Here is a 25,208-nt window from a genome sequence, read left to right on the forward strand (position 1 = left end):
CGAGCTGTAAAAAATATTTACGTGATAGAAAAAAAATGAATATTATTTTCGAAATTTGCGTAGCTGAATTATGGAAAAATCCGTTATTAAAACCAAAATAACTTTTATGAAGTTTAAATTCGCAAGCCTGTGTAATATGTTAAACTGCATACTAGCCATTACTTTTACTTCATACTTTTAAACTTTCATAAATAGTTATTTCCTAATACATTAGTTTTCTGAAGCAAGATTAACCAAAACATTTCCCTAACTTACTTATTGTGCAATATTTAGAAAGGCATATATAACTTATGCAAGAAAAATATTTTTACTCATAGGTAGAGAGGTAGAATGGTTAGCTATCTATGGCACGATTTGTTATAATATTTAATTGCTTTTTTTATTGTATTACGTTTATAGAAAGAATTTAAAGGGGTGGATAAAGAGATAAAAAATATGAAAAATATTTACAAGCAGTTTTGGAAATTTATTTTACAAGAACTAATAAGAGTAGAGAACAACACAAAGCTTGAGCCACTCATTGCACAACAGGTAAAATAATTTAAAAAATAATGAAAAGAGTTTTCTTGTAAGTAGTTTATCAAAATTTAAATTAGATAAACTGTGCTTAAATAAAACAGACCCAAGACTATTATAATTTGATAATTTGTGTTAGTTGCGTTTTTATTTATATTTTGGGTTCCAATAAATAACATATATTTATATATTGTTACTAATTTATACTTTAAAAAATCAACAAATTAAATTCACATTCGTTGTCAGCATCTTTTACTGAGGTTATTACAAACTAATCTTCCGAAGATATTTGCTCAGCATCTTTTACTGAGGTCATTACAATCTAATCTTCTGAAGATATTTGATGTTTAGGGTGTAAAAGTGATGTAGAATTTGATAAAGAATAAGTGCTTTACGTTTTACTATTCGAACAATATTTAAAACAATTAATTTGGCTCAGTCATGGATTTCAGCCTAATATATGTTTCGCTGAAATATTTTGATAAAAAAATGGTATTAAAACTTTAACTATCCCCTCGGTAGTTCAGCGTAAGTATGAGAGCTTATAACATTACAATTCGGGTATCGATACTCACGGGGAGCAGAGCTCAGGTTGCCCATTGTGTAACTTTGTACGATCAACAAAAAGAAAAACTTTGAACAGAAATGAAATGTATTTGTGCAATATATTTCAAATCTAAGTGTCCTTTTTACCTTGTTCGACCTCCAACGTTCTAAACAGTCCTGCGTTTTTGAAACCATTTAAGGGAACTTAAAAGCGTTCTTGTTCACAGTTAAAAACCAAATCTGTGTGGTATTTGTAAGTTTACACAGGTTTTTGAGTGTTGTGCGAATGTGGAAACGGTATACAAGTAACTCAGATTAAACTATGAACATACGGACTTAATCTATAGTGAAAAAAAGATATGACCAAATAAATTTTCCGACTCTAGAGTTAAACTTAATTTTAAATCTTATTTACGAACTGACGTAGTTGATGCACACACACACGCGCTTTTATTTTCTTTTATTCCAAAAGAGATTTTGAGACTATTCAACTTCCAAGCTATATTTAGCACTCGAGCTTTATTTACACGTTTCGTTGGGGTAAACTGCTTTATGAAGACATATGTGCTCGCATTGGGTAATAAAACCTGTAATATGACATTTGAGAACTGAAATTGCGAGCATTGCCAGCTTTCATCATCCAAACAAGATCTGTATAGTGATGATACCACTTTCGTGCGAGGAACTTTGCTATTATGTCCTATATAGTTTTTTCGAAACAGATGCTTTTTCAGGAAATGCATTTTGACGTATTTGTATGTAAATATATATCTCCATATATAATAATAATAAGGTTTTAAAATATAAAAAATATGTTTATCTTTAGTTTAATATACTACTCCGAAAGTACACTGTTGTTCAATCATTTATTGTCATGAAAGTAAGCTCAAAATATAATGAGAAATTAAAGCATTTTAAACAAAGATAATTCGAATCTTTGCATCACAATACAATAGTGGAAATGACTGAATTGGACTTATAAAAAGACGAAAAACGTGTTTATTGATTACTTAGAAGGAATGGAGAACAAAGTTTCCTCACGTATAAGAGTCATTTTTTCCGCCGGTTATTACAGATATGTTTCGAAACTTGAATACCTTACATTGCCCAAAATATAGAACAAGGTTCTTATTAACCATTCTGCTCTTTTCAAATATATTATCCTAGTCCTAAATCAATCTATTTCATTTTTTTTACACCATTTTCCTTTGTTTTATGTTTTCAGTTTACTTCCTATAAATCTTATTCGTCAGTGAAAGACATAAATTATTTTATAATGCATTCAGTAAAGATAGCATTTATATAACTGATTGCCAACCAGTACTGTTATTAATGTGAATTAAAACAAAAACGTTTTTTTCAAAAAAGATACGAATCATGTTTTAGCGAATATGCTTCTTTTATATAGATTTATTTACAAACTGCTAACTATTAATAAGAATTTTTACTAAACCATATAGAATCTAGGATTCTCCGCTATCTTTCAAGTAATTTTAGTTATGCGTTGTCGTGGATTTTTTGTTTTCTTGATGTAAATTTAATCTAGGAAATACTTCGTCAAATGCCTTATATATAACTAAGGGATAATCTATGAAATACTTCGTCAAATGCTTTATATATAACTATGGGATAATCTAGGAAAGACTTCGTCAGATGTTTTACATATAACTATGGGATAATCTAGGAAATACTTCGTCAAATGCCTTATATATATAACTATGGAATAATCTAGGAAATACTTCGTCAAATGCCTTATATATAACTATGGGATAATCTAGGAAATACTTCGTCAAATGTTTTATACATAACCGATTTAAATTCAAAAAAGATCATTTACACGGGAAAAAGTTTCGTGAAATTAGGGATTAAATAGTCTTGTAGTGCTTAGAATTAGTTGAACAACGTATAAAGAAATGTTAGTCCGATGTAGGACATGAAATATCTAAAATATTGAAACAACACGTTAAAGTTATTTCGGTGATTAAATCATTTTCTACATCAAAACAGTTTTCCGTATTTTCTGTTTAATAGTTTGTCATGTTTAGGAAACTAACAGGTTTAATTATACATAAATATCTTAACTAAAGTCCAGTGTTTTATAATAACTTGAACTACTCGTTATCTTTGCGATTGTATATTTTCCAAAAGGTGAAGCCTAATTAATTTATGTTATATCTCAAAAGCGATAAATATTGAAACTAAAATTACTACTGGTTTAAATATAAAACATCCTTGGTGATAACTAATACTTTGACAGATTATTCTGTCAAGGAGTTATAAGGTAATTATTAGGATTACTTCAACATGGTATTGTTTATGACATTAGCGTATGTCTTTTTTTAAGAAACAACTCATATTGTAGAAAGGTAATGTATTTTATTTTTATTATAAATGTATTGTGACTGATATTTTAACCGTATTTGTTATAAATGTGTTGTAACTACTATCATTAATTTTATGCCATTCTTATTAAAATCTACTAAAGTTATTATTATAAATGGTTGTGTACTTGTATTATAAATGTTTATACTTTAATAATCTTAATGAAACTTCTACAAAACTAAACAAAATAATTTCATAGTTTTGCTACAGGATTTGATAAAATAAAACAGAATAACTCGATTGTCGTCATATTCAAACACAAGAAGAAGAATAAACATCAGTCTGAACTAAATAGAACAAACTATCTCTAATGTACTAAGTTTCAGGAACGGAAGAATCTAACATGAGTGTTTTATCTATTTCTGCTCGAATGATTACTGTCACAACGTTGCATTCAAGGTGTAAAGACATTGTTCGTTGAAACATGAAGATTCAAAATATTTGGACAGACGTAGAGCCAAGATTTTGTTTTAAAAAATACATCTGGATTTTTGCAAGTAATAAAAAAGTTAATTAAAATGAAGTGCTACCAAACAAGTAGACAGAACCTATTTTAACCAAGGACGAATTATATCACTTTACCATATCTATGATAAATTTTTAAAACCAGACGTCCTATTCTTTGTTAAATAATGTCATAGTATGAACATTTTATGTCTAATTACTTTGGTTATGTGAAGTGTAGTGCGTTTAGTAGCTTATACAATATATATATATATACATATTGTAAATGAAAGATAATGGAAAGTTTAATAAATTATATTAAAACAATGTTCTTATTCTAAATAACGCAAAGATTGTTATGATAAATTATTTTCTGGTAAACTTTGTGTGGGGTTTATAACAAACAGATGTAGCATATGGTTTATTTCATCTAATTTCACATAACGTTTTTGACAGAGCAAGTAGGAAGATTTTAATTAAGTTAAAGCTTGTTGTCGCTTTTGCTACACTCAAACTAAGAGCATTGGTATTGCAATACTGGTCAAATTCTACTAATTATCTAATCAAAATCTTTCTGTCACTCCTTTTACAGGGGTATACCTTGAAATATCAAAAATATGAAATCAAATTGAAATTTAAGAATGGAATATATTTGGAGATACTAGTATGCTCTTTATCTTTATTGTTAATAATAGTGAATAAATAACAAAATTGAAAAGGATAAACACCTTGTACTATGATAATACTCCTACGTACTTATTAAAATCAAAAAAGGGCTTTAAACAACGGGCTTCTTTATAGCCAACGTTGTAATTTTATTTAGGCATTCTTATGGGTACCATGGTTGCCAAGCAGTAAATATGAGGGTTTGCAATCCTAGAATTCAGGACTCGATTCTCTTAGCGGACGCAGTGCAAATAGTCCATTGTGTAACCTTGCGCTAAAACATATATACAAAGTGGTGACTGAAACTTCATGATCAGAATGAATAAAAGCGACCATACATACTATAATGCAGTTCTTAATATTGTACCTTTAGTTTTTCTTTTCTATCAGAGCTGTGTAAGTATTTTTCGTTGCTTGTTAACATCAGTGAAATCTGCGTGTTTATTTTTAAGAAAATTCAAATAAAAGCTGTAAGTCGTCCGAGAGATCTCTGTTAATGGCTCTTCGATGTTCAATGTATTTGAAAATTCTATTCAAGACATTTCAATTGTGTTTGATTTTAGAAATATTCCATTATGTGGACTGAAGTTAGTGTGTCCCCTGTAAAGCAAAGTACTGTAGTTTTATACCTCTTGTAAAATGTTTAAGTTTTAGAGGGTTCAAAGATTTACCTAATGGTTGGAGTTATTTCTTCAGCAGTACGTTACAAGTACCTTTTTTTTTATCAAACACTCTGATCTATTGCCTACCTCTCTGCTGGTATATATATATATGTATTGCTAATACTAGATTTATACTTATGATAGTATGGAGCCGCTTTTCCCCTCTTTCTCCACAAATTATTTTCGAATGTGGCTGACATAATCATGTAAAATAATTAATTATCGAAACTTCACACATTATAGTAACATTAAATAAAATGTGTATCATAAATATCAGTGTGTATGATTGCATGTTACAAAATGTAATTCATATTTTAACTTGCAATTTTTGTATGTTATAATATATATATAAAAATTGAATTCTTTAGCAGTATGAAAAAGTACCCAGATAATGCTATAAATATTAAAATCAAACGGAGTTCTTTGACTTTACTAAAGAAAATTATAGAATATGAACGTTATTGAGAGTAATAATTTCCAAATAATTTGAACTTAAGATAAATAATACAGTCCTGATTAACGTTCTAGCCGTGCTTGATCCATTAAAATATAGCTGTCCATCTAATAAGGCCTTTTTTATAGTCACTTAATCAAACAAAATATATGTTTTGTAACTTTTCCTCTGTTATAAGCCATTCCTGAAGAGGTCTTTTTTTCATTTGAAGAACTCGTCAATTGGATTGGATACGGTGAAACGTTATTTTTTAATTCTAAAATGACTATTGTATATTTATGTGTAATATTAATTGTTTCTTACTAGATATAAAGTCGCATTTTAGAAAAGTATTTGGCTAGAATCGTGTACAACCCAGGTGAAAAGTACTGGCAATGAAAGAAAGATATTGTGGACAGTGACTTCTAGCAGATAAAAATTCTGTCGTACACATCTCCTACATGAAATCTGCAGTGAACTAATTAAGATTATTTATTTATTTCGGAAATTCGCACAGAGCTACACACGAGCTATCTACACTAGCGGTTTCTAAATTTGAACTGATATGCTACATGACAGGTAGAAAGTTAACAGTATCCATCGCCAACTCTTGTGCTGTTCTAATCCAACAGTAGATCTGAACGTCACTCTTAAAAAACACCCTCCCCAAAGTGCGAAGCGCATTTTTCGGCAACACGACGCGAACCATGGTCCCTCATTTTATAGTATGACACGCTAACCATTAGCGTCACTTGGCCTAATTAAAAGGAATATGATAAAAACAATCTATTTTGCTTTCTATCACAAAAATTATGTCTGCAGATCAACTAATCTTATTATCGGCTCGGCATGGCCAGGTGATTAGGGCGCTCGACTCGCAATCTGCGGGTTGCGGGTTCGAATCCCCGTCCCACCAAACATGCGCGCCCTTTCAGCCATGGGGGTGTTATAATGTGACGGTTAATCCCACTATTCGTTGGTAAAAGAGTAGCCCAAGAATTGGCGGTGGGTGGTGATGACTAGCTGCCTTCCCTCTAGTCTTACACTGCTAAATTAGGGACGGCTAGCCCAGATATTTGTATCTCCTTCACGTAGATCAGTGGCAAGCCTGAGAACATATAACGCCAAATAACGTGTTTCGATAATCGCCGAGGGCAAAGCATAGATAGCCCATCCTGTAGCTTTGTAACAAAAACAAACTAGATATCCTGTTTTACCCTGGTTATGACAATATTAGACAGGACTGGTGTATTATTAGATGCTTCCGTGAATTGCATCCACATTTCGAACTTCTAGTGCAGATCTTCATTCGATCAAATTGGTTAAGTTGTGTACGTAAAACGTTGTTAAAAAGAGACCGTAATTGAGAGCTTTTTTGAGTGGAATCCCGAAGTGCGTAAAATAAGTTTGAGTTAAAGTGAGAGAATATTGAAAGGAAGACGAACGCGTTGGAGTAGGGAGTTCTGAATCTCTCGTATGAGGCATGGTCATCAATACTTACTTAACTGGAACTTTAGCTGTGTTGAGCAATGCATGGTTTGATGCTCGTTCTGTTCGTTGTGGAGGAAAGGAGTCCATATTGGACTGAAATCCACGTCTTGAACGCAGTTCATGGATGTTTGTAAGGTTTTCATGTAAAAGGATTATTTATGTTTTTCGGTTTCCTAATGTTATGAGGAGTAAAGAATTTGGCGTTGGTTGCAATTGGTAGTATAACCAGTATTGCAGTTGTGTTCGCTAGGGTAGATTTTTCTGGATAGAGAGATCGAGTGGCCTCTTCATGTTCCCTTTTTCTTTACTTTGTTTTAATAATGATCTCCCCAGTATAGGTTTTTTTTGTGGGTCGATGTAGTAAGGCGATGTTTATGTCGATGAAGGAGGATGTTCTCCAATTTCGCATAGTGTGCTGAATGTTTTGATAAAAAATTGAGAAATACGAAAAAATATGCAATGTCTAGGGTATGAGGTCAAATGACTAATGTATCTTTTTCACAAGTTTGGTTTTAGTTGAGCTAGAAGCTAAAGATTAGGTGCGACATTGTTCATATACACATTGAAGGTCACTAAGGAATGGTGGGGCGAGAGGAAAGTCAATGGGTAAACCACGTGTTGGATCGAAGAAGACATCTTGAAATTGGCATTTTTTTTTACTCATATTATCCAAAAACTAGCGGTAAGTTGCAGTGATAGCTCTTATGCAGCTTTGCAAGAATATCCGAAACAAACAAATAAGTAAAATATATTCTTAGGACAATATACGCACTAGTAACACTTACCTCACGGAAATTCAACCACTCATAACACTTAAGCAGGGAAACACAACCACATAATGATATCCTTCAACAGTTTTTGAAGACGCACATTAACTTCCTCGTTATTCGGTTCAGGAAATATGCACATCAATACATAAGTTAGGAGTAAAAATGTGTTTATTTGTTTGTTGAAGTTCGCGCTAGCTACATGAGAGCTATCTGCGCTAGCCGTGTCTAATTTTGAAGTGATAGATTAAAGAGAAGACAGCTAGTCAACACCACCCACCGCCAACTCTTGGGCTACTCTTTTTCCAACGAGTAGTGGGGAAAACCGTAACATTATAACACCTCCACGGCTGAAAGAGCGAGAATGTTCGGTGATCGGATTCGAAATCGGGAGCCGCAGATTGCTAGTCGTTGCCCCAAACATCAGGCCATGCCAAGTTTACGGGTTAAATAAATATTTCCATTTCATGGAGAAGTTGAAAACATTTGGTAACGACTTATAATTTTAAAAATAAAATTTCAGTAATTACTTTGAAAATTACAAAAAATATTTAACAAGAAAATTGTGTACACATTTTTCTAGCAATATCGTTTTTCATTCTTTCTTTCTTTAACTATTGATAATATAAATAATACAGAGTTGGCATCGCTATAGTTTTATTTTTGTTTTTTATTGTTAAGCGCTAAGCTACACATTATACAATGGGATAACTGTATTCTGCCCGCTGAGGATATCGAAACCCGATTTTTTGCGATATAAGCTCTCAGACTTACCACTGAATTACTGGATGGCGTTGCTATGGTACCAATCAATGCAGTATATTTATGTAATTTTTTTTTCCAATCATTCATGTTGTAATACCAATATTCTTTCAGTAAAGCTGATGTTTCTAAGACCACTAACGATAATTGTCTAGGCGATTCTGCAAAATCAGTTTGTTTGTTTGTTTGTAATTAAACACAAAGCTACATAATGGGCTACCTGTGCTCTGCCTACCACGGGTATCTAAACTCATTTTCTAGACATACCGCTGTGCCACTGGGAGATTCTGCAAAAGAATAAATCATTTGTACATTTTTCTCAACCTTGCCATACTTACATATATGATTGTGATTATATTTACAGTTTATTGAATGACGCAATATAAAAAAATTACTGTTTTTTTTAGAAGCAGTAAATTTGTTTAATCCAGTGTTTAATTTGTTTAATCCAGTGTCTAAAATTTTATTAAAATGCCAAATGTCGACTGGATGCACAAATAAAATATTAGCCCTGACTTATCGATGTAAAGAAAAGTAAAAGAAAATAAGTAATAACATTCTTGGTTTTTTTTAAATTCCATTGTAGTTTTAGTTTATATAATGGTGGTGTTGTATCATTTATTTTATGCTTAAAAAGTTTAGAAAATCTTCTACATCGGCTTTGAGTTATATCAAGTTAAAATCGATATAAATCTACACGTTTAATATTCAAATAAAATTTGTTCATTATCAATGCTTACAGGAACTCTATTATTTGTTTATGTTAAAGGTTCTGATTTATTATTGTTCAAGCAGGCATAACATGTATAGAAGCATTAGTTTAAACAATTCTACTGAAAGACCATTCACGACAAATGCTGTTCAAAGTGCCGAAGAAAAGTATGTTTCTCAAATGTTTAACATGAAGACATTTCAATTATAAAGTGCAAAGTTTGTTCTCGGATAAAGAATTTCGAGGAGAGTGCTCTTTCAGTGTATTGTTTACTTTGTCCTTTCCATTAGACTAAATTATCTTTGGTGGTACGAATGGAAGCCATCTTTAGGTCTTTGTTTCCGACAAAAAGTATCACAAGAAAGTCTAATATAAGACCTTCTGAATGTACACATTCACCCAAAAGCTTTATCACACCATTCCTTGGCAAGACTGTTTTTCTTAGCCAAATATGTTTAATCAAGCAACAACTGGAAATGATCACAGAAAACTGTTAGAGTTTCTCTAATGTAGGCAAGAAAGACAAATGGTGTCTGAAACCTATACGAGCTCATCCGGTGTATTATCATAAGGCTGTCGATAGTACGTGCAAATGAAGAAAGCTTTATGCGACTTCAGAAAAGCTGAACCATTTTTATATACAGTTTCTTTGAATATAAAGTGCGTGAAAGAGGACGTTCTAGTGGCAAAACAATCTTTATGCTAGCTATATAACTATAATATGTACAAAGTGTTAGCATAAAGCCATTTTACGTATCCAGTTAGTACATTAAACATTTGTTGCCTTCATAGCACTTCAGCTGTATCATTAACTCTCGCTAATAAGGTTCTTCTTCATAATAGCACTGACACATATTTTCAATACTGCATGACTCACCATAATTACATTTCCAGACCAGGTCAGATACATAATAATTTAACATGATACAAATTAAATGAGCTAATATAAGAATACAATTATATAAATACTAGTGGTTCGTATATACTCAGATATTACCTACTTAGCACCGAATTAAACTTCGCAGCTAATCTTCTAGACAGCGACAGTTTTGTTAGTGTATTTTTAGGTTATAAGTGGATAGTAATTTTGCAGATATTTGTGATGCATATTATTATATTAAGCTTTGCGTGTTTGCTCTTATCATGGTCTGCAATGGTCGTCACTTGAAAAAACAAATCTGTTTAATAACCATGTATATGTACTACACTTCATATCTCGCAACAGTTTAAATTAGGCTACTTAGCTGTTGTCATAGCAACACCCTAACCTCCACTACGTCAGACTTGAAAGGTTGTATGAGGTTATCTTTTTGATCCCATATTTTCCAACAATAGCCTCACGTTAGTAAAGCCCGTGTTTTATCAACCGAACCATAAATATCATAAAGTTAATTACCAATAACTTTTGATTTAAGCAAGTTACCTACAGAGATCGGAACTAAAATCAACCTTAAAATAAATATAACTAATTTAATATTTCCATTCTTGCTATTAACATACAAAGCCATAGAACGAAAGCCTATAATGACCTAAATGTATTATTTCATCAGTTGACTACCTTCGCTGTAAACGCTATTTTCGTCCGTAATTCCAATAACAGCTCACTTGGTTTGGCCATCTTAGGAGATTAACGTTAATTCTAAACCTGAATACTAAGCTAACAATGCAAAAAAAAATCCTAATAGTATATAATAAAAATGTATAAATAAAAATAATGATAAGTGATATAAATAAATATGTTATATATATTACACATTTTAATCACTACTGTTTAATAAAGACTAGAGCACAACCTACAAAACACAAAACTAAAAGAGCCTTGTCTAATCCTTTATAATAATACCTAGTAACGAAAGAAAGCCCATTAAACGGCTCCATGTAATTTTAGAGTAGCATAGCTACACATATTACTGTTGAAGTATAGAGTTTGCTAACAGCAAGATAGTTTATCTAACACAACTAATCTGACCTTAGCTATCTTCTACACACATGGTCAATTTTCTGAGCGTTAAACTCTTAGAGCAAGCCGAAACGTACGAGTTGTTTATGCAAATGATGCTATAAATATAGTCTTGACTACCACTAGGTCCGTTGTATATCGGCCGGCCTGAAAAGCCCTGGTATTGAACTGAAAACCTTATCGGCACTGAATATTGCAGATATAGTGTGATCGAGAGGTAATTTACATATTCATCCTTGTTTTCATTAATAAGTTCTTAGAATAAGACATGAGAAATATCACATTAATAATAATCCTTAAACAAGAAAGCAACAACAAGGATAAATTTTACAATTACAGTAAATAACAGGAAGTATTGTAACTAAAGTAGGAGGGTTATGCTGTATAAGAAACTTATTTTATTAGAAGTTACAGCTTTTACAGTAAGGAAGATTATTTTTAGAACAGGTACGACGTTTCGATCACTGGTGCGATCATTCTAAAGTACAGTTGATCGAAACGTCGTACCTGTTCTAAAAATTATCTTCCTCACTGTAAAAACTGTAACTTGTAATAAAATAATACTTAATCAGTAAGTAAACACAAAACGAAACTGGGTAAGGAACTGTTATATAACTTCCAATAGTTATAGTGTGAGGTTAAACTATAGGGAGGTAAAACTGACGATAGTCGCCATATTAAAGTTGTTCATTATGACCCGAAAAGTTAGTTAAGAAATTAAAGTGTAGATGAGACATTTTTCAAAAGGTCGAGATATCTTGTGAAATTATTAATGCCATAATATGTATTAAGAATATTTTTGAACTTACCACAAAACTGAAAACGATCTGATGTTCAAGATATGGTCGAAAAAACATTGACTTTGAAAAATGAAAGTGAGATTATAAGATCTATTCAAGAAATCTTGTAATGTTTAATATATTTTATTGTGTCTAACAAGTTGTGATTCGTAACATGATAGTATAATCTATTTAAGATATTTGTATTTAGAATTATAAAAAAGTTATCTTTAAAAATAAAAGTTTATTTTTTTGAAAAGTTTGAATGTGAAGTTTGGTTAAGCGTGCTTACACATCTGGTTGAGCTCACTGTTTGAGCCAAGTTAAGGTTTCGGTTTTTCTTTCGCTCAAGCGTTTCTAGATGAATCAATATATCTACAAGCGTGCTAATGTGCAAGGCAGTCTTTCGTATGAATTGTCTGGAATCAAAATTCAAGTTTAAATAAATATAAGCTCAGTAGTCATCCTAAACTTTGTTGTACGAAATATAAACTGTTTAGTACACTAAAGTATTGGGTGGTCCTAAGGTTATTTACTCCACTCTTAAATATCACATGTGTGGATAACCTTTGTCAATCTGGGTGCTATGTTTATTTACTGTTCGTATACACTAATACAATAATATAAAACAGATGAAAATTGAAAATAATTAGTGCACTGCTCTGGCACAACTTAACTTTTGGACCACCTTGTCTATTAAAACTGTTAACTGATTTATGATAGATTAGTCTTATTTGCATTCCTTTGAACAATATACGATGTTAAGAACGCTTATAAGTTAAAACGTGAATGATGCATTTATAAAAAAACGTTTTCGTTGAGCTGAAAACAAAAATAAGACTTAACTAGATAATCTATGAGCACGTGGTCACAATATCAGGATAAATGTCCTCTTTACACTTAACATAGCACAGTTAAGAAGGCCTCGTCTGTAGTTTAGTGCATGCAGTTTCTTTTCCCCAAAGCTTTCTGGATGTGATGACAGCGAGAGCAATTAATCTCTTTTAACCTCAGTTCTTTCGGGATGTTTTATTTTTCTAGATAATATAAATTATTTTAGACAATAAAACATTTTGATTATGTATTAATATTTAGAACACATAACAGAAATAGGAAGCATAACAACCAGCCAATGTATTCGTTGTTCTTCCTCGTTAATGTAAACGACTGATTTAACAAATGTGTTTACAGTTAGTGATATCCATATATGTCTTTGACAAACAAATGAAAAAAGTTAACGTTACTAAAGCTGTATTAGTTAATAGTCATATTTTTTTATTTAGAGTTTAAATCCTCTATGTGGCTACTTTAAATATATTGTGGGATTGACTGTCAATGTTAAAATTACGGAGAGTATTCAACGACGTATAACAAATCGAACCTTGGACATTTTCATCCTGGTACACCAACACTAAGCCGCATCAGCCTTTATAATCAATAGCATTGATATCTTGTGACTAAATAAAAATATATAAAATGGAAATTAGTCAAGTAGATACCAGAAAACACAGTAGAGTACTTAGTATGATTATATGTTATTTTACACTTGTATGACTTTAAGATATCTACTCAGGCTTACCCTACTAATTAACGTGGCAACAGATAATATAAAATGTGATGAGAATTACGTTTGTACAAACATTGCGAAAGAATTATATAGCCACTAACAGTTTGATGGATGTTTGCTAGGCATTAACGCATAATTAAAAGTTGGTTTAAAAAGCATGACCTCTGTTAAGTGCAGTAATTCGCTACTTAGTTGAAATCGGGAAAATTGTATATCCCATGTCCACATTTTGTAGTCATAAATGTTGGAGGTATCCCATACTCTACAAAATTAAAAATTTAAAAACAGATAAAACGGGATAGAAAAAAATGTATCACAAAAACAACGTTTCGCCACTTTTAACGTGGTGCCACGTTAACAGTAGCGAAACGTTGTTTTTAAATCATGCATATTTTCTATCCCATTTTAGCTGTTTTTGAATTTAAAATTACGTTTTGTATTTGTCAAACAACAACAAATACATTGATTTTGAAAGTTTTTGAATGTATTTTATAAAGTTTTGTATATTTTCTCTATAGTTTATGCATAATATAACACATGCTATATTATATGCCGTTTGCATTAACACATTTGGTAATCCATATCAAAGGAACTTCAAACTAGTATAGTAACTGGAATTGATTTGTGTAATTCCCGTATTAATCTAGTATGTATAAAGTCTTATAGGTCGAAGTCTTGATTGTATTGACGTATTCAATATTCTGTTAAGGCCTGGCATGTATGTGATCATTTCAAGTCATGTTTCGGCCCTTTACTGATTATTAAAGGTGGTACTAAATGTTTCCATTTTGAAATTTCCATTCCATGTGATAGGTGGGTATAGTAAAATGTATTGTAAAACGCGTGATTTTTCATTCTATTTGACGTGTATTCTTTCAGGGCTGTCATGTGTTTTGGTTCATTTTTTTCTCTCATCTGTCTGGCCAAATGATGCATAAATCTAGGTGTGTTTGATGATGTCTTTTTAAACCTGAGCTGGACTCCATCATGTACCTAAGTATATTAAAACTACAATGTTAGCCACTCTACATTACATATCTTTATACACATTTGGTTTTCATCCAAGGTACAAGTATTATATTAAGCAAATAAACTCCCAATTAAAGAGAGTTTTAAGAAAAATACCATCTACATACAAGGCGATTTATATTTTATTAGTTTAATCTTATTTAATCGTATAATATATTTAATTTGTTTTTATTCTCATCTTCAGAAGAAGGATCCTGAAATATCAGAATACAAACCATGCTTATCTGATAAAAAGTGACGTTTATAAATGATTCAAAAATTACTGTTACCAAACATCTTCCTGTGCCAACACACGTAACATCAAACCAACCTGAAAAGATAAATTTTAATGTAGTTAAATTTGCATTAGTTATGCCACTGTTAAATATGTAAACTAAATATGAATTTTGAATTTTCCATGAAATGTTTCTTATGGTGCTTCTTCATCTATACCAGAAATTATTTTATCTTTATTACCAACATAATTTAATTATTTTATGTTTCACAATTTTCGTCCTCAAAGAAGAACTTTGCCAGATGACAAGCACATGTTTTATTTAGCAAATTTAAATTATTCTAAAAAAATGTATTAGGTATTTCTATTAAAACCACACGTACGTTATTAATAAATCAACGTTAATGATATAGCACCATACTAGTCATAGAATATTTTATTCTATAAGCAGCGACACAACTTTGAAACACAGTAAGATATGAGTAACTACTGGCCATTGCTAGTTTAAATTGAGTCGTTTGTTTTACTTTGACGAACATACCTTATGTGCAATTATTATGCTTTAAGTAATATGTTATAACTACATTCACTTGGCCTCACCGTATTTAAAACAGTTTTAAAGAAATTCAGCCTTACTAGTCTCATGCCAAAAGATATAGAACAGCATCACTGTTAAAATTACTTTAAATTGCTTATTTTAGACTAAGCTGTATCTTTTGTTTGAACAATTTCAATAAGAAAATAAGCAACGATAAACAATTAACTTAAGTGTATGTCCAAAAGACAAAGTATATCTTATGTCTATTGAAGCGTCTTAACTTAAAGTTTGGTATGATAATGATTTGATAAAATATAATAAATATGATTATTAATATTAATTTGATCTCATTTACTTAATATAACAGCAAAGCGAATGTGAATTGTAAGGGAGAAGATGGTGACCGGACTGTTGTGACTTTGCTGTGATAACAGGAAATAAGGTAAATATTATACGTGGCTCAGGCAAAGTTGACTTGCGTTTTTTTTTTTAATACTGACACTGGATTTTAAGTTTTTAATAAAATTAAATATAACCTTACTTTAATGGTAGATGAAGATAAGGTGATTCAGCACAAGATTTAATAAAGTCACAAATACGAGCAGCTGTTTGTGCTAGTAATTACTAATCGTAGTATTCATACCTCATTGAAATAAATTTAGAAAAAGTTAACATTTTCTAAAAAAAAAGGATTATTCAGGGAAGTAGTGCACGGAAAAAGTGTTCGGATTGTTCTGATATTGTTTTTATATATTAAAAATGTTATTTTTTCAAGAACTCCATTTTTAGTACAATATTTACAAATTACATCAATAAAGATATGATCAAATATTCACGTATAGTCCTAGTGAAAGTCGTGTTCTTGTTGTGAGGAGGGTATTTAAAATGTTGTTCTATGATAAAGAAATGGTTGTAGCACATGCCGTAATTATTTTTCTAATTGTCTGAATCTTGAATTACGAAAATGTGATATTTTATTTTATGGATTTGTGTTTGTGATACTATTCACTAGATGGCGTCACATTGTATTGATAATTTCGGACACATACGTAGATAGATAAATATATACATGCTACGTCCATAATAGTAAGATGATTAAAAGAATAATAATAGTAATATTGAAATTAATTAGTTAATTGCCTAAACAATGTATCGGGATGACTTTGAGTCTTTATTTTTTAACTGTTTGAAGGTACACCAGAAACCAGATGTGTCACGGAAGGTTTTGAAGAAATCGGCAACGTACAAAGAAAGACATATGGGTTTTATTTTTGGATTTTCCACAGAATGTTTTGATAAGTTTACTATGACTTTAATTATATAATCAGAAACAAGAAACGTTTTCTAAGATAACAATATACCTGGGCCGGGTATTTTAATTTAGCTGAAGAAAGACATTACATATTAGAAAGATTGTTGTTTATCATAAAGCTTTTTTTTTGGCTGTTAAATAGTAATATCCAAACTAAATCGTTCACGATTTTGATATTTTATTAAAAAAAACAAACTATAATCCAAAACCAATGATGAACGAGAAATATTCCTGGTCTACCTATGCTGCTGAAAAAGTAATTCTAAATGAAGGAAAACAAGAGTATACATCAATAACACCTTTCTATGAGGACATCTTTAACTGTACAAATGAAACAGATAGTCTGTATAACCTTCCAAATGTATTCGACATCCATCTTCTAAACATGACACGTGACGTACCATTTGAGTATGCCATGCCCCTTTTCGGTTATATTATGCCCTCATTACTACTAGTTACGATAATTGCCAACACTTTAGTTGTAGTAGTTCTGGCTCAGCGCCACATGAGAACCCCGACAAACTTAGTATTGCTGGCGATGGCTATTTCAGACCTGCTGACTTTGCTATTTCCTGCTCCTTGGTACTTTTATATGTACACACTGGGAAATTATAACAAGATCCTGTTCCCACCCACTGCATGCTACGCTTACCATTATATGTACGAAGTGGTACCTGCATTTTTCCATACTGCCTCCATCTGGCTGACGTTAGTGTTAGCGGTTCAAAGGTACATTTATGTTTGCCATCCCACAGCGGCTCGCACCTGGTGCACAGTTCCCCGTGTTAGTCGAGCTATGATCTCTGTCTACTTGTTGGCTTTCCTGCACCAGTCGACAAGAATATTTGATCGGGTCTTTCTATCCGTCCAGTTTCGCTGGCAAGGAAAGGCCCACATGGGGTGTGTAGCTCAGACAGCTCGCTGGGTAGGAGGGGTACTGACGCAAAATATATACTACATCTTTTACTATGTCTTTCGTATTATTTTTGTACATGTTGGACCATGCGCAGCTCTGGTTGTCCTAAACGTGCTCCTTTTCCGTGCCATGAAAGAAGCACAACAGAAAAGGAAAAGATTATTCAAAGAAAATAGGAAAAGTGAATGTAAAAAGCTACGAGAAAGTAACTGCACCACTTTAATGCTGATCGTCGTGGTAACTGTATTTCTTGCCGTTGAAATTCCTTTGGCAGTTACTAGTCTGCTACACGTCATGAAGAATGCATTGAATCTTGATATTCCCAACTATAATGATCTAAATGCTACAATTCTCTTTACAAACTTTTTCATCATGCTCAGTTACCCTTTCAACTTTGCCATTTACTGTGGAATGAGTCGACAGTTTCGAGAGACTTTCAAGGACCTCTTCATGATTGGTAATCTCGTCAACAGACGAGAGGGGTCGTCCAGATATAGTTTAGTTAACGGGCCTCGTACGTCAAACAACGAAACAGTTCTGTAATTGTAGGGTGGGCCCAGTCTCTCGTTTATCTTGTTGCGATAAAAACCATTAAAATAAGAATAGATCATTCATATCATTAAATGGTGTGTTGGTGTATAAGTAGACGAATAAACATCCAAAACCGCTCAAATTCATTATTTACCCCATTCTTTATTGAGGAACTCACTTTATTCTTTTATAATGTGAGAAATACTGTATATGTTATACTATTCTGTAGAGAAGAGGGTTAGTATAAAATTACATAGATAGAATGAAAAGAAGGAGGCAGATGTGTCTGTACTAAGTTCTGGGGCTCCTTAGCACAGTCAGACCTGCCTAAATGTATAAAAAACATTTAGAAAATATACTTTATTTCACTGTCTTCATTGAGTAATTATCAGTGCACCTTGTGTAATATCTGTGTTTGAACTTATCCCAGTAAGCTAAGCTATGCTACTGTACTTGGTGTAATGTATTTTATGGAAAGTAATATTGTATTATTGAAGTATTAATAAAATGGCAAAATATTTAACGACAGGCTGAAGAAATGTTTATTATTATTATTATATCATCGAATTTAGCAATGTTCGATATGGTTGAAAACATCCAGATGCTTATCTTCTGTTGATCAGATATTTAAATTTCATTATTAAAGAAATAAATAACATGATATTTTAAACTGTTGTAAACTTATCAAAATATGTAAAAACGCCCAAAATCACATACAAAGCTTTCTATCTCTAATACAAACCACGCAACTCAAGTTTTGTTTAAAAATAAGGAATTTATATGTAAAGTTTAGTCTAACCCAGAAAATATGATTACAAAATGATATGTTAATATACTAAAAAAATCATAATATATGCAATTAATCAAAATATTAAACTAAAAATAAATTAAGATTTTTTTTATCGTATATATTTCAAAACGATCGCAGATGTTATGTTTTTTCTTTATATTTGCAGGCTCGTTTTCTAGAATGCTTTCAAGAGTGTTCTTTTAAGACATGGAAGTCGAATGTTTTCCTTTTCGTCTTGAAAAAATACAATAATCTATAACTAATGCATTGAAAAGCTCGACTACAAATAATTATTATGCATGGTCGAAGCGAAATCGCTTGTTTTCAGGTTTTATAGCGAAATCCGCAAACATATGAACATTTTAGAACACTCATTGTCAAACAAGTATGAACAATCACTTCAAGAACACTAGCATATCTACTTACCATTTAAATAAGGTTTACTCCTGAATTTTAATACAAGTAATTCCATCAAATCATGCACCTAATCGGAGAAACTGGCGAATTCTTTTGTTTACAGTAAGCTAGTTTAATATAGTATCTTGATAGTCTTAACCAGCGAGACTCGTACACCAAGCAGTTTATATAAATAGATTTTGATAGTAACAATGTTAATCAAGTCCTAATTACAAACTCACGGATTCCCTTTTCTATAACTATATTATACTTGTTAATTATCTGAGATGAGAATCTTCCCTTCAGAAACACATTTCCTCTTATTTAACAAGTTTACTAAAGATGATTTAGTAATTTATATGTTGTCATTGTACACGCTCTCACATTCACACAGACTTAAAATAAATGGATGTTTACCGAAACGTATTCTAATATTAACAAGAACATAGATTAACATGGATCTTTTATTTAAAGTTTCTCATATAATCTCCTTAGTAATATCGGCCTTCTGTATTGCAAATTATAGATTACTATGTTAACGTGTACACCAAAACGTTTAAAAAGTTTCAAATTATTTTCGTTAGAAAGAACATCTAACAAGAATACAGAAACTATTTTGAAACAATCATTTTAATACCTTATTTTGGAAATACCATTTATGTTGTAGTTAACTTTTCTTTCACCAAATAGCTCCTTCAATTAGTTTAGCCATCAGTGTAAGTAGAGCAGTTACGGCATAAGACAGTTAGTTTATTTATCATAATTTATTTAGAATCGGAGAATGAAGTCTTAAGTAGTAAATTTGCAAAATTTATTAGTTCAATATATTAATCACATTGTTTTACTGCAATGTGTTAATTGTACTTTGTACTAAACATATAAATAAATAATATGAAAAATTACTAATCTTAGGAAAACCTGTATTTTACGAAATAGATGACATTGCTTAGTCAATTCATCTTGTGTGAAGTGATTCCTCTCAGATCACTCCCATTTTCGTGTTCAGTTATCTTCTCCTCTTCATCTTTAGATAATTCTCACACGTTATGCTCATGATTACGTCTGCAACTCAAAAATAGCCTCTTTCAAAGCAATGACAATATACACACAGAATCTTTTTACAAAAATATATTCAAATGGTCGAGCTAGTTTTGTGTGATAATATTTCAAACCAAAAATCTCTTTATTTTTTGTCATTTCTGCATCAGAAGATATGACAGCTCACTCCATTCTACTTTTAATGATAAATGTAATTAATGCATATATGTAAGCCTTAATTCAAAATATGAAGATATAATTATGTTTTTTTAAATGTATTATTTGTATATGACAGGATTATTTTAAAAAGCTCTTACTGATACTAAATATTTTGTTTCAATATAATAAATGGAACCTTATTTAATTTAATATCGTTGTTTGTTATCTCTACAACTGCTTTTTCGGACTAACTGTGACCAATTTTCTTATTAAAAGCCCCCAGGGCACAGCGATATATCTGCGGACTTACAATAGAAACCGGATTTCGATACCCGTGGTGGGCAGAGCAGAGCTGTGTAACTTTGTGCCTAATTACAAACAAATAAACAAAGAAATCTTATTAAAATCTTCTTTTAATAGTTATATGATTATTTAATAACAGTATTTGGAGATGCCCATAAAGTTCAGAACTGTTTTCTTCTGTTATCCTTCTAACACTTTAAAAGAACCCTATCGAAAGCTGTTTCTTCCTCAGTCGACTATTTTTAAATCTTGATAATTCTAAGATACCTGTAACTTAGAATAATTTAACGAAAAAGACTTATTTAAAATAAGGAAAATGCTGCTTTAAAACGACAGTCGGACTCGTAAGATTTAAGAATTGGTTGTCGCTGATGGGAGTAGTAACAAGTGTCCTGGATATGACAGAATACTGGTGAAGTAATGAAATGAAATTATTTTACTTAAAAAGAAACACGCAACGAACATAACTTAAACTGTAAATACTGTGTTGTAAAAGATGAACAGTGTTTACAAATACTTTTTATTAATGTACATAATACGGGATCTTCTGACATAAATGTATACCACAAATCAAGCGTTTCATCGTTTACCTCATTGTTCAAATTATAATCATAAATATTCTGAGTTACGAATTTGTTTACCTCTAAAATTATTTTATTCTCAAGTGAAACATTTGTATAAAAAGGAGATTCCTTTGGCAGTTATGAAGAATACCTTGAATCTTGGTATTCCCAACTATATATATATATAATGACCTAAATTCTCTTTATAAATTTTTCATCATGCTCATTTACCATTCAACTGATGAGAAAAACTAATTCTTTTGTAATTGTGTAATTTTTTTTTTTATATATTGTCATTGTTTTGAAACGTTAAAGGAAAACAGCGTCTATGGATTTTAAAGATAAGTATCTGTATTTTTCAAAAGCTGCTTAAATATTAATAAAAGACTGACAAAACAAATTCATGACAAAATATAGTTGTATCAGGTTGTAAGTTATTATAAAATAGCATCCATACGACGACATTAATATCCAAATGGAAACCGCTTTGTACATTGTAAAATTCTAGTGTATCGATCAACATATGAGTTGCGCTTCAATTACTGTTAATAAAGAAGAAGAATATCCGATCTCGTTTGGTGTAATATTACTTCCTTCAAATTTACTACTACTTTATGTGTTGAAGAAGTAAACACGCGCATTTTACGAAATAAGCAAAAAGCTAAATTAAAATGAAAAACTTCAGAAAAATCACTTTATTAATTGTTCACTGCGTGAAATTTATGAAAATATTAATTATGATCGAAAACAACTTAGTGGTATGAACCTTTAGTTACAAGCTTTGGTATGACGGCACAATTTGTATACTATGTATGTTAGCTGAAAATTCAATACAACACAGTTTTTAGATAGTTTATTTTTATTTAGTACTTTGTTTGAAATAGTACAGGTTAATCTATTAAGATTATGTTCCATAAAGTACTCCGGTGAGTCAGCGGTAAATTTGTGGACTTAAAAAGCTAAATACATGTAATGCTGAAATGCTATGTAAAAATCAGGAGTGGTTTATCATATTATGTGCACTTTTATAGAAATATTTTCCTGTTATTGATTATGTTTACAGAAAGAAGTTCTGAGAACAAACAGATGAACCCACGATTCCAGACTTCTAATGGAATGGTCATTTATGAGTGTAAGAATGGATTTAAAACATTTAAAGCGCGGTAGGTCATTTAAAACTACTTAAAATATCACTATTACTTTGCATATTCCAGATTGAAAGCAGTATTTAAAAAACTATCATTTTTACGCATTCCCATTGCTTAACAATAAATCCAAATATTAAATATATTCATGAAAATGAGAAAGGCATTCTAATATTGTGACATTTTTTAATGTTTAGTAATCAAATATGGAACAGTATTTTTTGCATTTTCTTACCAGTTTTGGGTATATTAACAGTAACTATAATTCGTCTGTCTTGTGATGAAGTTTATTCAATAGCAGAAAAATACTTATAGTTTCCAGAATTTGAACCGAATTGGCTTCTTTTTGTGATCCTTCTCCTATGCACCTTCATTAAATTACAATAATTAAAGGCTGTCAAGTACAGCAGTTAATTTACTGATTTAATTGTCAGATAATTATATAAAATTTTTACTCACATCAACTCCAGAATATCGAGTGACTTAGAATCACCATTACATAGACTGTATCTTTTTAACTTCTTTAAAAGTTTAAACAAGAACAACCAAGAAATTGTGTTTTAAAGTTAAACGTCAACCATATATAACAATCATATAAGTGTCAGTAATCTTTGCATATATATTAAAAAAAAAAACTTGCTATATATATAAAATTTTCTGAAAACAAAAAAGCAATCAAATGAAGTTTAATTTGAGATTAAATAGCTTTTCTTTAACATGTTTATCTATATGATGTGAGAAAAGAATATTACTGAACATTTGGACAATTAAAAATTAACAACAATCTTTTATCCTAAACTATGGAAGCTACTTATTTAAGCGCCAGAAATAAGGTAATGTTAGACTAGAAATAAGGTTTTAGTGTTTAAAAGTTTGTACATTTCACTTTATCATAATGCATTATCATTCCAGATTCTTCGATAATTCTTTCAAAATTAGAGCAAATGGAAAAGCTTGGAACTGTAATAAATTTGCCGTAACAGGTGTTTTTGAAACGAACGTTTCGAAAGAGCACAAGAAAATATCTTTCAGTGCATTACACAGGGATGCCATCTAGTGGTAATTAATAAAACTCCGTAACTATTAAACAGTAATACAAGTGGCAGGCAAGCCCTTCTTTTCCAACACATCAAGCAAGTTGAAATAATTGAAATTTTCTAACAAATTAACCAAGCCTGGGCTAATGTGCTTGTTTATATTTATGTATAGTACTATAAAAAAATCACAAAACTGGTAACTTGATATTTAAACATGGTATCGTTCTGGTAACTTTGATTGTTTGTTATTATTAAGCACAAAGCTTACACAAAGGGCTATCTGTGCTCTGCCCACCACGGGGGGCTGGTAACTTTGATTAAGTTTTTATGATAGAATAATAAATAGTAGTCTTATTGATAGCATCCATAGTCTATTTATTATTTTTGACATTGATATCGTTAAGTAAACAAAGAAGAAAGTGTATACGGTTGATAAATATGTTCTAAAAAGATTATAAAATGAGACAAGAAATTACCGAAGCAAATAAAAAAACTTCAAGATATAACCATGAAAGATTCGACTGGATCAAAAACGACTAGATTTTATTTCTTTATTTCTGCTACTAGTTTTTCAAGTAAAACAAACTAGGGATTTTGAGTGATAGAGACGAATATTTACGATAAAGATATGAGATGCGTGTTGTAGATTAATCGCAATAAATGCAAATAATCTATCAAAACAGTATTGCATTTTATAAGAAAAGTGCCAAAGCTCCACCTCAAGAACCTCTTATACTCTAAAAGCTATTTATAATATCTTCCTTTTCTTGTAAACTTAATACATCATTCACATTCAAATGCAAATCGTCTGACAAGTATGTGTACACATTGAACAAAACTCGGGTTAACATGTTTTTCAAATGGTATTTTCTGATTACATCTGTAGAGGAAATATGCACGCAATCACGCACATGAAACTATATCTAAATGTTCAACATGTTCATGCGTAATATCTCAAGGAATATATATATAGTCTTTCAAAACATTAAACTAGATTTTAGAAACAAATTGTTTTTTTGTTTTGTTTTGTTTTTTATGGGTGTGTATATATGCGCAAGTCTTTGTTTCAGAAAGATTACTACATTTTACCTATTCTGATTAAAAGGATGGTAACTAAAAGTGAGTTTTATAACGCTCTTTTAACTTGCTCAGATGTAATGTGCATGGTATTTTGCCAGAAGCTTTCATGAGTGAGGCTTTTATATTTAAATATCAAACATAGTACACGGTATTTAGAAACTTGGATGTCCTCAACTTAAGGATCCACATGCTACTTAAAGGATACTTCAATAATTATAAACAGTTGAAATAAATTACAGAAATAACATACTTTAAGCATAAGAAGAAAGTAAGAAAGTCGAAATGGATATTGAAGTTAAGTATTAAAAAGCGATAATTGGACGACATTGCTTTAATAATCTGATTCCCATGTTCAACACTGTAAAATATCAGATATTTAAAATGTGAATATTCTTAACATTTATGTACAACAACTATAGTTTTGTCTTTGGTCAAGAAGAATTTATATAAAAAAACTCTTTCAGAAGCCC

The 25,208-nt window shown here is 31.0% G+C and overlaps 1 protein-coding gene across 2 annotated transcripts in view; it reads left to right on the top strand.

The window, feature by feature from the left end:
• LOC106466334 (sex peptide receptor-like) overlaps nt 1-18,723 on the top strand; it is a 44,089-nt gene extending 25,366 nt beyond the window's left edge. The window contains exons 1-3 of one of the 2 annotated variants that reach the window (XM_022396309.1): nt 11,495-11,558; nt 15,836-15,910; nt 16,661-18,723. In XM_022396309.1, the coding sequence (XP_022252017.1) occupies nt 16,992-18,239 (1,248 nt within the window). In that variant the 5' untranslated portion in view covers nt 11,495-11,558; nt 15,836-15,910; nt 16,661-16,991 and the 3' untranslated portion in view covers nt 18,240-18,723. Of the gene's footprint in view, nt 1-11,494; nt 11,559-15,835; nt 15,911-16,660 lie in introns of those variants that run through there. The other variant, XM_013926648.2, reaches the window with a different exon arrangement.
• Nucleotides 18,724-25,208: the final 6,485 nt, after the last annotated feature.

The sequence above is a fragment of the Limulus polyphemus genome, unplaced genomic scaffold (genome assembly GCF_000517525.1).
Source record: "Limulus polyphemus unplaced genomic scaffold, Limulus_polyphemus-2.1.2 Scaffold2, whole genome shotgun sequence".
NCBI lineage: Eukaryota > Metazoa > Arthropoda > Merostomata > Xiphosura > Limulidae > Limulus > Limulus polyphemus.